This window comes from Bos indicus, chromosome 18, assembly GCF_029378745.1.
Source record: "Bos indicus isolate NIAB-ARS_2022 breed Sahiwal x Tharparkar chromosome 18, NIAB-ARS_B.indTharparkar_mat_pri_1.0, whole genome shotgun sequence".
In the NCBI taxonomy this organism is placed as follows: domain Eukaryota; kingdom Metazoa; phylum Chordata; class Mammalia; order Artiodactyla; family Bovidae; genus Bos; species Bos indicus.
Genome location: NC_091777.1, coordinates 45,404,340 through 45,419,626, shown reverse-complemented (window position 1 = coordinate 45,419,626; position 15,287 = coordinate 45,404,340). Strand labels below are relative to the sequence as shown.

At 39.9% G+C, this 15,287-nt stretch overlaps 1 protein-coding gene across 2 annotated transcripts in view; it reads right to left on the bottom strand.

Moving 5' to 3' along the window:
• Positions 1-11,818, bottom strand: part of UBA2 (ubiquitin like modifier activating enzyme 2) — a 32,826-nt gene extending 21,008 nt beyond the window's left edge. For both annotated transcript variants that reach the window (XR_011561542.1, XM_019979405.2), the window contains exons 1-6: positions 11,614-11,818; positions 9,656-9,739; positions 8,579-8,649; positions 7,271-7,335; positions 5,904-6,004; positions 2,966-3,087 (exon numbers count right to left, since the gene is read on the bottom strand). Coding sequence is in view for 1 of the 2 variants with exons in the window: in XM_019979405.2 (XP_019834964.1) it covers positions 2,966-3,087; positions 5,904-6,004; positions 7,271-7,335; positions 8,579-8,649; positions 9,656-9,739; positions 11,614-11,751 (581 nt within the window). In the remaining variant the exon portion in view is untranslated. The remainder of the gene's footprint in view (positions 1-2,965; positions 3,088-5,903; positions 6,005-7,270; positions 7,336-8,578; positions 8,650-9,655; positions 9,740-11,613) is intronic.
• Positions 11,819-15,287: the final 3,469 nt, after the last annotated feature.

Below are 15,287 nucleotides of genomic sequence, written 5' to 3'. Positions count from 1 at the left end.
GAACCTCTCTTGATGATGAAATACTAAATGAATTTGAATGAATCAATCCTTTTTTATAATTACCACTTTTATATCTTGAGAAATTGTTCTTTAATCCAAAAGATAAAGATTTTCTCCTGTATCAGAACAATTTAAAATTTTGCCTTTCACATCTGAATAATTAACTCACTTCGACTTAATTTCTATACATTATTAACTTACACATATTGTTTTAAGTAGAGAATATAATTTTTTCCACGCAATGGCACCCCACTCCAGCACTCCTGCCTAGAAAATCCCATGGATGGAGGAGCCTGGTGGGCCGAAGTCCATGGGGTCACTAAGAGTCGGACACAACTGGGCGACTTCACTTTCACTTTTCACTTTCATGCATTGGAGAGGGAAACGGCACCCCACTCAGTGTTCTTGCCTGGAGAATCCCAGGGACTGGGGAGCCTCATGGGCTGCTGTCTCTGGGGTCGCACAGAGTCAGACACGACTGAAGCGACTTAGCAGCAGCAGCAGGCTTTAGTCTTACGTATAAATTTTATAATCAGATGAACAAGTTCCAATAAAATCCCTGATAAAATTTTAATCAGAACTGTACTGAATCATTAATACTTTATACACACAAACTAGAATAAATGTATATTTTGCTCTGTCAGCTAAGAAGGCCTAAAACAAATGGCATCCACATCTATGCCTAAGCAGTTGTATCCGGGCTTCTAATATCATTCTTCAATAAAAGAAACCAGGGTTCCTTGAAGAAATGTCTAATCCTAGGGCTGAAGCAGGAAATACACCAGATGAACCTGGAGCATCTTATAGTACCAGAAAGTAAGGAATTACTCCAAAAAAAAACCCCACTACACTTTGATGGCTACATATCAAAGAGCACAAGGCCAACTGAAGAGCTCCCAATGGCCAAAGATGGAACAATCTGAGCAACAAAATTAAACAGTATATTAGATTATAGTGAAAGTCGCTCAGTCACATCTGACTCTTTGCCACGCCACGTACTATACAGTCCATGGAATTCTCCAGTCCAGAATACTGGAGTGGGTAGCATTTCCCTTCTCCAGTGGATCTTCCCAAGCCAGGAAATCGATTCGGAGTCTCCTACATTGCAGGTGGATTCTTTACCAATTGAGCTATCAGGGAGGAAAAACCCATTAGATTATAACTCTAAAATACATTCAGTATCAATGCATCTACATGGATAACAAACACTACCTTAAGTGATCCAGGCCTACATTAATAGTCATAAATTATGTTGGTAACATGTACCCCTCATATGATGAGGAAAACAACACTGTCTCTCTGAGGTCTTCCTTCCAATAACCTATAACCACACTAAGAAAAACATCAGACAAATTCCAATAGTGGAGCATCCTACTAAATACCTGACTGCTGCTGCTGCTAAGTCGCTTCAGCCGTGTCCAACTCTGTGCGACCCCATAGATGGCAGCCCACCAGCCTCCCCCGTCCCTGGGATTCTCCAGGCAAGAACACTGGAGTGGGTTGCCATTTCCTTCTCCAATGCATGAAAGTGAAAAGTGAAAGTGAAGTCGCTCAGTCGTGTCCGACTCTTCGAGACCCCATGGACTGCAGCCTTCCAGGCTCCTCCTGACTAGTACTCTTCAAAATTAACAAGGTCCTCAAAAACAAGGAAAGTCTGAAAAACTGTCACAGCCTCCTTAAGGGGGATCTAAAGATATGATAAGTAATTATGTGGTATCCTGGAATAGATAAGAAACACTGGGTAAAAACTAAGGAGATTTAAATAATCTTTGGACTTCGGTTAATAAACAATGCATCAATACTGATCCATTGTTACCTACACATCATACATTAGTACCATAAGATGTTGACAACAGAGGAAACCTAGTGTGGGAACTTGCTACCTTCTCAATCCTTTTCTAAATTTGAAACTGTTCTAAAAACTAAAGTCTATTAAAAAGAAAAAAAAAAGTTTCCCAAATAAATAAAACCGGCAAGTGTATTTCTCATGAAATTTTGTCATTATATGTGTACTTTTCTGAGTGAGTATGTAATACCTTAATCAAAACATAAAACTGTTTGCTGCAGATTTCTAGAAGATATCAACTTGATAAAATTCTCTTCTTAGTTTACTAAGATGATGAAAAGGTGTTCGCTAAATTTTACCAAACATTTTTCCTATATCTATAAAGATTATATAGTTTCTCTTTCTCAATGAAGTAAACGGCATTTATAAACCTTTCCAGTGTTAAATCATGCTTGCATTCCTGGAATAAATACAACTGGGCATCCTTTTTGTTTTATACCATTTAGATTTTTTTTAATTTATTTTTGGCTGTGCTGGGTCCTCCAGTTGCGATGCGGTGGCTTCTCTTGCTGTGGAGCACAGGCACTAGGCTGCTCGGGCCTCAGCACTTGTGCTGCCCAGGCTTAGCCGCTCCATGGCATGTGGAGTATTCCTGGACCAGGGATCGAACACATGTCCCCTGCATCGGTAGGTGGACTCTCAATCACTGGACCACCAGAGAAGTCCCCCTCTTTCCTTTTTATGATCAAACTTGCCAATTTATTTTTCACTCTTACCTCAATTACATCCTTCTTCTAATTTTTTTGACTTTATGTTGTTCTTTTTCCGACATAAGTTGGATCCTTTGCTGATTAATGTTCACCACTCTTCATCTACGTAAGCCTGTAACTTCTTTCAACTACCACATTCAACGTATCCTACAAGTTCCACGTGTAGTATTTTCAGTATTATTACAAACTATTTTCAACCTCCATTATTTCTTGTTTAACCAATGAGTTACTTCTAAGTATGTTTTAGTGTTTTCAAATACAAAGATTTGTACTCATTTAATTACATGCCTATTCCAGTCAGAGTAAGCTCCGTCATTGTTAAGTACAATTTCTCCATGGTATTTAAATAAATAATTCCACTGTCCATCACCAGTACTAAAAATATGCCCAGAAATATATATACTCTTACTTGAACAAATATTTCGCCCAGACAATGCAATGAATAGGTTCTGAAGGTGTGTTACGAATTGTACAGCCAGGAAAAGTTCTCTGGGTTGGTTTGGGATGGCATTCGTAACACTCGGTCACACCCTGCAAAGTAAAGATGTGAGAAAAACATTTAATCAATGACAGTGGCTTCTCAATACTGTAATTCATTCTTTCATTTACATTCCAACTATCAAGAAAATTTTAAAATATTAGTGACTCCCCAAATCCTTACTTTACAGATAAGAAACTCTAACATAAAACCTAATTGAATCTACCAGTCACAGCTAAGACTAAGCCAGGACTCTTGATTCCTGGCCCAGTGAGGAGAAAACACAAGTTTACCTTGATCATAGTGAATAGAGAAACTACTGGGAAGACAAATAACAGCTTTCCAACCAATTATCTTCCAAAGTTGTAAAACTCTATTATTTAAATATTTATAGCTTTACCTTATAAGGTCCTAAAGATTAAGTGAATTTAAAGCATTTAATTTCTAGAGCTAACCAGATGCATGGAAAAAATCTTAGGTATTGCTAAACCAAATACTCTTCATTTCATTGCTAAAGGGTTATGTTTAAATCTATACTGTCGGAATGAAGTCTACAACACCTGTGATAATTTTTCAAAACTTCAAATGAATATTCTTCATTCTGGCAGTTCTCTATCTCAGTCTTAATACATACTAGTGTCTCAGTAATGGATAACGGTAATGAGCAATGTCTTCCTAATAATTGTTAAAGACCCCAAACCTGCAAATAGTGTTTTAATAAAAACTGCAGCAGATCCAGGGTTTTCTCCATAATGCCATTTCTGGTGTTCTTCCAACATGCTTTCTTGAGGCCAGCCATATAGCAAGCAGTGCATCCCTCATAAATTAATATTTACAAGTCTTTGTAGAATGATATGAATTAAACTCCCAAAGAGTAATACTAAACACTAAAAACAACTGAAGCAGAGCCACAATTTTCGGTTTGGATAAATTGCCGAACAGACAAAAGTATCAAATTTCAAGTAGAGTATATAGTTTCTTTTAGTTTTAAAACCTGCAAATGATTCTTCCAATGTATCTGTTTAATTTCTTAAAAGAAGTTAAGAGAAAAAAAATTTGAGCAGAAAATGAATAACAATACTAAGATTATAGAAAACTGAGTTATGAACATACAGGTACTTGTTCTTACTCTTTAGTTTTATCTAAATACTTGAAATACTTCACAAATAGACCAAAAATTTTTTTCAAAGTACTCTAGACTATAAATCTGGACTCTAGCCAAAACTAACTTTTTAGAAGCTGGTTTAGCATACATCAACATGTCATGTAGTCTCTTATGCTTGCCAACCTAAGGATTTTAAGACACAAGCTACATTTTAATACATGCAAGGATTTTAATACATAAGATCTTTGCCTGTACTCTTTCGTACCTTTATAGCATCCTAAGTTTTAGAGGAGCACAAAAAAAAATCCTTACATTCTGGAGGCTGACAAACCCATGTAATACATAGCCAAAGTTTACTTCTTCCCTCCTTAGATCAGATCAGTCGCTCAGTTGTGTCCGACTCTTTGCGACCCCATGAATCACAGCACACCAGGCCTCCCTGTCCATCACCAACTCCTGGAGTTCACTCAGACTCACGTCCATCGAGTCAGTGATGCCATCCAGCCATCTCATCCTCTGTTGTCCCCTTCTCTCGCCCCCAATCCCTCCCAGCATCAGTCTTTACCAATGAGTCAACTCTTCCCATGAGGTGGCCAAAGTACTGGAGTTTCAGCTTTAGCATCATTCCTTCCAAAGAAATCCCAGGGCTGATCTCCTTCAGAATGGACTGGTTGGATCTCCTTGCAGTCCAAGGGACTCTCAAGAGTCTTCTCCAACACCACACTTCAAAAGCATCAATTCTTCGGCGCTCAGCTTTCTTCACAGTCCAACTCTCGCAACCATACATGACCACAGGAAAAACCATAGCCTTGACTAGACAGACATTTGTTGGCAAAGTAATGTCTCTGCTTTTCAATATGCTATCTAGGTTGGTCATAACTTTCCTTCCAAGGAGTAAGCGTCTTTTAATTTCATAGCTGCAGTCACCATCTGCAGTGATTTTGGAGCCCAGAAAAATAAAGTCTGACACTGTTTCCACTGTTTCCCCATCTACTTCCCATGAAGGGATGGGACCGGATGCCATGATCTTCGTTTTCTGAATGCTGAGCTTTAAGCCAACTTTTTCACTCTCCACTTTCACTTTCATCAAGAGGCTTTTTAGTTCCTCTTCACTTTCTGCCATAAGGGTGGTGTCATCTGCATATCTGAGGTTATTGATATTTCTCCCGGCAATCTTGATTCCAGCTTGTGTTTCTTCCAGTCCAGCGTTTCTCATGATGTACTCTGCATAGAAGTTAAATAAACAGGGTGACAATATACAGCCTTGACGAACTCCTTTTCCTATTTGCAATCAGTCTGTTGTTCCATGTCCAGTTCTAACTGTTGCTTCCTGACCTGCATACAAATTTCTCAAGAGGCAGATCAGGTGGTCTGGGTATTTCCATCTCTTTCAGAATTTTCCACAGTTTATTGTGATCCACACAGTCAAAGGCTTTGGCATAGTCAATAAAGCAGAAATAGATGTTTTTCTGGAACTCTTGCTTTTTCCATGATCCAGCAGATATTGGCAATTTGATCTCTGGTTCCTCTGCCTTTTCTAAAACCAGCTTGAACATCAGGAAGTTCACCATTCACATATTGCTGAAGCCTGGCTTGGAGAATTTTGAGCATTACTTTACTAGCGTGTGAGATGAGTGCAATTGTGCAGTAGTTTGAGCATTCTTTGGCTCCTTAAGGTCCCAAATAAATATAAATAAGCATTCCCTCCTTAAGGTCCCAAATAAATATTTGGGGAGCAAAAATAAACAAAAAGATGTTCTTTACCTTTTTGATAGTGGTTACTTGCCCAAGATAACCAGCAGTTCCACTCTCAATAAGAGGGACATCAGCTGCTAGACACATTCTATTAACATGGTTGCGGGCAGCTGGAAGAAAAATACTAGTTAACAGGAGTTCATAGGAAAAAAAAAAAAGATTACATAGTTACCTGTAATCAGAATCAAATTTACCCAAACCATTTTCTATTGTTTTTATTTCATGTACAATTCTCTTACAACTATGACCAGAATAATACAACTGTTATAGACATTTAAGAGACAGGCAACAGTAAAATTTCTAACATAAGAAATTCGTATTATAAATTTACTATATGAGAAGCACCCCTATATTCTACTTTTTAATCCCAAAGTGCCATCTTCCTCTTCTACTGCTGTGGCTACCTTCTATTAAACTTGGCTAAAACATTGTTTTAATGTTTTTTTTACAAGCCCTTAACTTGCTCTTATTCTACTAAAATTATCAGACAATACATGGAAGTGAACAAAGAATACGGAATATCAACTTGGAACTATTAAGGCAGTTTAAGATTGGGGGGGGGGGGGGCGGTAAACAAGATTAAGGGAACAAAGATGAGTCTGGTTAAAAGAGTTATCCTGCCTCTTTCTTATGCTACTTTGTATGTCTTTTCTTTTGATATTTCTGACCTGAAATTGTTACAAACTCACTTGACAGATGTACTTTTACATGTGGAAGTAATTACAGAAAAGGACTAAGTATTTTCATTCCACATTTCAGACACACAGATCTGTTAACAATAACTGGCTATACAGTATTTGATATATGAAATATCACCAACTTGTACAAGCTTAAATGGTGTAAAATGTGTACATGCAACAGGAGCCAGTCTGGTATCTCACAGCACCAGATATACCAAAACTAATTCAAGAGCCATGACTTCTATAACTTTGGCATCCTGTTGCCTTACTCTCAAATCAGTGGTTTTTAGCCCTAATTGCCCTTTAGATCATCTGGGGAACTATGAAAAAAATATGATCATTAGGTCGCACTTACAGAGTCGGATTTAATTGGCCTTGGGTGAAATCTGGACCCTGATATTTCTTAGATCTCCACATAAACAAAGGGAGTCACTGTGCTTAAGTGCTGGGGTAACGCGGAACAAACAAACATGCACACAACATTCGCAGCCATCCTCTTTAGTGATTTCAGCTTCCCCTATTTCACAGCAGTTCCAGTTAAAATTACAATCAAATGGCAATCTTTAAACCTGATCTTACTTCCCTTTAGCTCTTTTAAGATCTAACTTGTAAGGAAATATTTTAATTAACACTAATTGAATAAACAACCTTGTTACGGAAGAGAGGAAATACTTAAAATTATTAAAATAATCTCACCTCTGTTATCTAAAGCATTCATAACCAATATAAATTGTCGAAAAAATTCCACATTATAGTCAGGGCTACAAAGTAAAACAAAAAAAAGTCACCAAAACAACTGGCCTTATACATGAGCTTTACAGAATAAAACAGGGTACTAAAAAGCATATTAAACTAATAACAGTGCAAAAATAACTGGTATTAGGGGTCTCTACCATATATACATAAGTCTGACTATTCCCAAATACCATCAACAGATTTAAAAGAAATTATTTCCCCTTAATCCCTGTGAATAACTACACATCCTTTTTGGCCAGTTACCTTGGGCACTGAGCAGAAAACCCAAACTGGCACGACTTACAAGTCCCACCAGGCCTTCCTGGGGCAGCAAGTGCCTGGGAACATACAAAGAATACATTCCCAGGATCTGCCTAGCCTGTGGCTTCACCTCACATGGTCAAGATCAGCAGGGTTCAGGCCCCTAGGGTCCCTGCTTTTAGCAGCACTGGGAAAGCAACACAGGGTAAGAAGGTTGCAGGGCTATCAGCAAGCTTGTAGAGCAAACATCCAGAGAATTAAAAGGAACCTGGAGACATAAATTCCCTGAGAAAGCGTAAGGCTTTCTTTAATTCCAGGCCTCAAACAAGAACTCATTGTTTTTAATACCATTTATACTTGTTAGCCAGACAACAACTACAGATAAAGGATATTTTAGACACAGAGTTCCTTTGCCCCAACACCTCCAAAATTATGTATTTATTCTAAGTAGAGATCAGAGAATACTTCTGTACCATCAGAATTACTGCCCCATCACAATCCCCAATGTTATATTATAGAACTCAGCCCTAATAAACAAATTATTTGTGGGGGGAACCTTTTAAACTTAGAAAGGCTGTAGCTGAAGTCGACCGGAATGAGTAATATATTTAGAAAGGTCTGAATCATCATATATAATGATTTTTCATAGAATTATCTTTAAAACAGGAGTGTAAGTTCCTTTTAAGTTTTCATAAGTTATTTATGATTTATTGAAAGTATTAAAGTATCTCACTTCTTATTAAAGTATCTCACTTCTTATCTAAATCATTCAAACCAAACGTGTCTGTGTATGAATATATACATATGTATATACAAATATACTGCTAAAACAATGCCACTTATCTTATGTGGGCATAACCTACTGCATTTTCATTATTCCAGAAAAACATTTTTTTAGAAAGGAGAATGACTTTGAGTTCATATATTTAGCTAATAAAAATATACTTTGAAGGTTTAATTAAAAATTCACAGCAAATGCAATTTTGTGACATAATAATCAGAGCATACTTCATAATGCTGTCATGGTAGGCTACGATATTAGCTTTCGGGTAAAACTGCAGGACACTCTCTTTGGCAACCTGGAAAAACAAAAAACACTAAATTACTAATGTACTAAATTACTATAACAATTCTAATTATATACAAAATCTATTTATGGCAGACAACTGCTACTTCACCTTATATAATATTTATATTAAAAATAAAATACAAAAATGTAACAGGAAAATTTCAACAAGATTAAGCTATATACACCTACTTATAAACTAACAGGACAGCTGCCTCCTCTCACACACACTTGTACATGAATGGCCAGCTTCAGCAAAAGTATTAAATGCTTTAACCAAGTATCATTCATCCATTCAACGACTATTTACTAAATATCTTCCATATATCAGAATTTGTATATGGCACTTGGTGAATAAAAGTGACATATATCAAATAACCATCTAGATAAACGTAACTACAAACTATGATAATGATACACAGAAAAAGCAGAGATTGTAATGAAAGGAAGATCTGATTTAGAGATTTAGGAAAGAACTAGAGAAAATGTGAAAAATGAAAACAGGAGAAGAGTGAAAGTTCACGCAAAAGGCTGAGAAAAAAGCAAAGGCAAAAGGTATTTCAAAACCTTGAATCAAGATGGAACATTCAAGGAACTAAAGAAAGGTCAGAATGGCAAGAACTCAGGGGACGCTGTCTTCTTTTGAAGTGAACAATGGCCTAAGTTGTAGCTTCACCTGCCCAAAATACAGGAGAAGCCAACCTCTGGGGAACGTAGAACACAAGGCTCACTCTAAGTAAACACTCCGAAATTTAAGCAAGAAGGGGATACCATTTACAGGGTCAGGAAAAGCACTTATCTTCTCTGCAGACAAAAAAAGGAGAGCACAGCCTTCAGTCCTTTTACTAGACAGATCTTTCTATTCTTCATAATCCCTCAGCTGAAAAAGAGACGGCTTCCCCCATATTCTCCCTCCTACTAGAAACCCCAAGTTAATCTAATACCATAAATAGAAGATCCCCCAAGGGCAGAAATAATAATGAACAGATAAATAGAAACAATATGAGAAAAACAATTACCTGGGCCTTTGATCTTCCAACATGTTTCTTTTGAAACAAAAACTGCCTGTTGAGGTTGCTGACATCAATAGTATCCAGATCAATCTACAAATACAGAGACCAGATAAATCACCAATTTCCTGGTATGTTTGAGCAATAAATATCACTATTCTCTGCATCCATAACCCAAAACTTTTGGTATTTGCTACATTAGTGGAGAAAAGGCTCTTAATACCAAAGTGTTAAATTGATTAAATAATTTAATACATATTAAAAAAAAGGTTTAATTTCAAAGATAACATCCTCCCTCCCCTCAAAAAACTGATTCTTTTCTTCATTTGCTTGTTTAATCATCCTGGCAAATATGTTAGGAAATTCCTCAGATGGCACAGAATTATGTTGAAAATGCATTAAATTTTTTTCTTTTTTTCCTTTCAATTTCCATCACTTCTCTATAAATCTCATCAATTACTCTTTCAAATCCAATATAATAAACTGTGCCTTATTCTTTTTTTTAATGATATTTGACAAACAGATTTATTGAATTTTTACCACGTTCTTTAATTCAGAAGTCCTTACCCATCCACAATTTTATTTACAATTATTACCTTAGGCCTGTGGAGGGAACCTTCTACACAAGGTTAAGTGTCTCATGTTTTAAGTCTTACCTAATTGCTGTTTAGACGTTAAATACAAGGGAAGAATAAATAATTATAACTAAAACCACTTTCATTCCATTTCAATAAATTTATATGAAAGGTATTCAAATGTTCTGTATAACATCCATGGTTTTGGCTATAATTTGTGAAAATTACCAGTACATATAATCACATAACATTTTTTTATTCGTGCTTTCTAAATTACTACAAAAATCAAACCAAATAAAAAAAGATCAACATTTATTTCTCAGGTGTCCCAACTCAATGTCTGTAACAAAATGAACCTTTTAAAGGAGTATCAGCTATGCCACATTTATATTTGGGATTTGTGATACAGAACTGAATGCAAAGACAAACCCTATAAAAACCAAAGGAAAATGCATAAATGCTTTTCCCTCGTCACTTATTTATTAGTTCAGTCGGTCATCTCTAATTCCATGTTTCCACTACACCTTAAAACGTTATAAACTCACAACCAAATTGTAGGTTACAACTCCAAACCTCATAAGTTTACATAACAGAAATAACCTGACTCAAAATTGCAGTAGATTCTCGCCACTGCACACCAATGCAAAAGTTAAAATCCTAACCAATACCTTTAACGAAATAATCTATGGTAATAAAAATGATTGTCACGCAAATTGTCTGTACCCAGGAGAGAGGAGCGTAAGCCCCAAAGGAGTCCTACCAGTTGCCTGGCGACCCCAAGTAAGTTACCAAACTGCATCTCACTTTTCCTCTTGTTAAAAATAAAATGGGATGAAAACAGCGTTTACAAAGCCTATGATAGCACTGAAGATTAAATACGTTAAGGCGAGTAAAAACCTCAGGAGAGAGTCGGGCTCGAGACAAGCACTCAGTAGGTCCTGATTGTTATTACCGCGCCATACTCTGCTCTGGATATTGAGTTAAGAGGGACTTTGAATTGAACACTCGCAACATCCTCAAGGGACTGGAAACAACCATCTCTTGCCTCCCGTTCAAACTGGGATACCGCTCTGAAGCGAAAGCACGAGGGCTCCTCCACTCCCCAGAGCCGCCACAAATTGGCGGGGCGTGGGGGGGGTGGGATGGGGGGAGGCCCGCCGCAAGACGCCCGGAAGACCCGGGCCCTCGGCCTCAGCGTGCGGAGCGGGCCCGGCGTGCGGCAAGGCCCGCCCCGTCGCTGTGGAAGACCTCCCTCCCCGTGGACAGCCACGACCCTGGGGCCTCTGGGTCTGGCCCCGTGCTCGCAGCTCCAGTCCCGACTTCCGGGCCCCAAGCCCCCCGACCCCGGCTGCACGGCCCGCCATTCAGCCCGCGCGCACGCCTGGCCCTCACCAGGTCGATGTGGGAGAAGCCGGTGAGCACGAGGTTTTTGAGGAGCTCGCAGCCGATGCCTCCCGCCCCCACCACCAGGACCCGGCCCCCGGCCACGGCCTCAGCCAGTTCCCGGGGTAGCCCCCTCGACAGTGCCATGGCGGGACGACCACGAGCCGCGGCGGAGGCGGAGGCGGGAGAAGTGAGCCGCGGCCGGAAGCAGGTGGGGGAGGGGCGGCCCAGCTTCCGTTCCTGCGCACTTCGGCCGCCTATCGGCGCCGAGTGGGCGGAGCCCGAGGGTGTGGCCAGTCCGCCGGCCCCGGACAGGGCTGGGCTGTGAGCGAAGGGCTTCACACCTCCGTTAGTAGTGTTTCTCAGCGACGCGCACCGCCGGGTCTTCGGCCTAAGTAGCCTAAGGATGGTGTTTGGCCTGGGATTTGGAACTCCCGACCCAAACTTCTAACAGATTAGAAAACTGATGTCCCTCTATGTAAAGAGCTCTTACAAATTAACAAGAAAATGAATGTCACACAAATAATATAGGCAATAGATGTGAAGGACACTCACGGAGTGGGCAATATGATCAATATTGAAATTTCATCAAAGACAGGCAAAATAGTTTTCAAACGCTTTTCACCCATTGAACGGCAAAAACAGTGTAACACTTTTGTTAGGCACTCCCACACACTGCAGGTATACTAAGGCAAAGCTTTCTAGAGAGTATTGTGGCAATTTGATACAAAAAAACCCTAAAATTGTGCATAGCTTTTGATTCATTCTTTCCAATTCGAGGAATTTATCCAATGGCAATTATCACTGGTTAAAAAAAATAATTAAATTGGAAAAGAGAGGCAGATGTAAAGAATGGACTTGTGGACTCAGCAGGTGAAGGGGAGGGTGGGATGAATTGAGAACGTAGTATTGACATATACACACCACCATGTGTGAAATAGTGGAAAGCGGCTGTATAACATAAAGAGCTGGATGCATACTTCTTTTTTGAAAAATACTTTGCAGCATATGTGTAATGAAGTAAAGGCCTCTTGTGCCCCAAGCCAAAAAAGCCAAACTCTGACAGTGTAAATTTGTAGACTAGCCACCCCACGCCCGAGGAGCGGAGGCTGGGCCGAGAGGAGCTACTCCACATTCAAGGTCAGGAGGGGCCGCCGTGAGGAGATACCCCTCGTCCAAGGTAAGGAGCAGCGGCTGTGCTTTTCTGGAGCAGCTGTGAAGAGATACCCCACGTCTAAGGTAAGAGAAACCCAAGTAAGACGGTAGGTGTTGCAAGAGGGCATCAGAGGGCAGATACACTGAAACCATAATCACAGAAAGCTAGTCAATCTGATCACACTGACCACAGCCTTGTCTAACTCAATGAGACTAAGCCATGCACAGTATGAAAAGGCAAAATGATAGGATACTGAAAGAGGAATTCCCCAGGTCGGTAGGTGCCCAATATGCTACTGGAGATCAGTGGAGAAATAACTCCAGAAAGAATGAAGGGATGGAGCCAAAAGAGGGGACGACAGAGGATGAGATGGCTGGATGGTATCACTGACTTGATGGACATGAGTGGGTAAACTCCAGGAGTTGGTGATGGACAGGGAGGCCTGGTGTGCTGTGATTCATGGGGTCGCAGAATCGGACACGACTGAGCGACTGAACTGAACTGAACTGAAAGACTTATTGCAGGGTGTCAAGCAAGGAAGTGGGAGGCAAGCCTCAGGTCCCTTCAACTTGGTCTTTGAGTTAGGGGATTTTTTTAAGGGGAAGAACAAAGAGGGATTAATCATCACCTTGTGACATTTTTAAATAGTAGTTTGGGGAGTTAGGATATGTCTGCTAAGTCACTTCAGTCGTTTCCGACTCTGTGTGACCCCATAGATGGCAGCCCACCAGCCTCCCCCGTCCCTGGGATTCTCCAGGCAAGAACACTGGAGTGGGTTGCCATTTCCTTCTCCAATGTATGAAAGTGAAAATTGAACGTGAAGTCGCTCAGTCGTGTCCGATTCTTAGCGACCCCATGGACTGCAGCCCACCAGGCTCCTCTGTCCATGGGATTCTCCTGGCAAGAGTATTGGAGTGGGGTGCCATTGCCTTCTCTGTAGGATATGTCTCTGGTTTACAATTCTCTGGCCACGTGGTCCATGCCTCAGGGATCTGTTAGCTCACCTTCCTCTGGAGAAACAACCTGAGTTTGTACCTTAACAATTGAGAGAGTTATTTCCTAGGCAGGTTGATAAGAAGTCTAGGGATCCCCAAGGAGAGAGGGGTCTGGAATTCTCAAGGAGGAAGGAAGGACAAACTTTTTTTTCCTTCTCTACATTCCTTAGGATTATATAATAATAATGCATCCTGCCTGAGGACAGTCTCTGGATTAAACCTTCTGGCTAATTCTGTTATCTTAAAATGTAAATTATGGGAGTAGACCTGGTCTTTACAAGGATTATATAACAATAATGTATCCTGCCTGAGGACAGTCTCTGGATTAAAACTTCTGGCTAATTCTGCTATCTTAAAATGTAAATTATGGCAGTAGGTCTGGTGAGGTCTTTACAACCTCCAGACATTCTTTGGATTCACTGGAGTATATAACTTCATTGCTAACACTAGGTGTACTCTTTCTGCCCCCTTCTGATGCCTGTGTCAGAAGCTTTCTCTATCTCCTTTATACTTTAATAAAACTTTATTACACAAAAGCTCTGAGCAATCAAGCGTCGTCTCTGGCCCCAGATTGAATTCTTCTCCTCCAGGGGCCAAGAATCCCGGTGTCTTCACGTGATTCAACAACAACCTTTCACAATGACACCTATAATAGCAAGTTTACTACATTAATGAGGTTATCAACAACAGCAATTTTAGTCATCTGACTCTGGTTGATTAGTGTTCCATTAGCATAGGACTGAGATCAGAGGAGGTTAAGAAAGGGAGTAAAGTTGTGGAGAGATTTATCATAAACTCAGTAAGGGAACTTGGTTTCAGGAGGCGGGGAGACTCGGTTTCAATTACAAAGTATGTCCTGGGAGGATACTGATGGGGGAAACACAACATAATGTTAAATGAAAGAGATATAAAGCCATGTAAGTGATTCAATTTTGTTAAAAAATTTTCTCAAATGGCAAGAAAATAACCATAGTTAGTATTTTTGTGTATTTATGTATGCTGGAATTGTGGACAATTTTTATTTCTTCTCTAAACTTTCCTGTATTTCCCAGATGCTCATGCTCCTCAAAGAAAATGTGAACTTTAAAATCAGAAAAAATTATTAAAAGAAAAAAGGAAAAGATGGTATAAAAGGAAAATCCAAATACAGTCATTATTACTAAGAGAGCTCTCTAAAATGGAGCTGGAAGGCCACTGATAAAGTGTAACTTATGCAAGGCTTCCATAAGATCCCCTTATCTGTCTATAGTGTCTATATCTTCTGGACTCCAAGGGCTTCCCTAGTGGCTCGGACAGTAAAGACTCCTTCTGCAATGTGGGAGACCGGGGCTCAATCCCTGGGTTGGGAAGATCCCCTGGAGAAGGAAATGGCAACCCACTCCAGTGTTCTTGCCTAGAGAATCCCCATGGACAGAGGAGCCTGGCAGGCTGTAGTCCATGGGGTCACAGAGAATCAGACACCACTGAGTGACTAAGCACAGCGTGGCAGTGAAGTCTGACCTTCTGACCACTCACTATCCTAATGAAGGCAT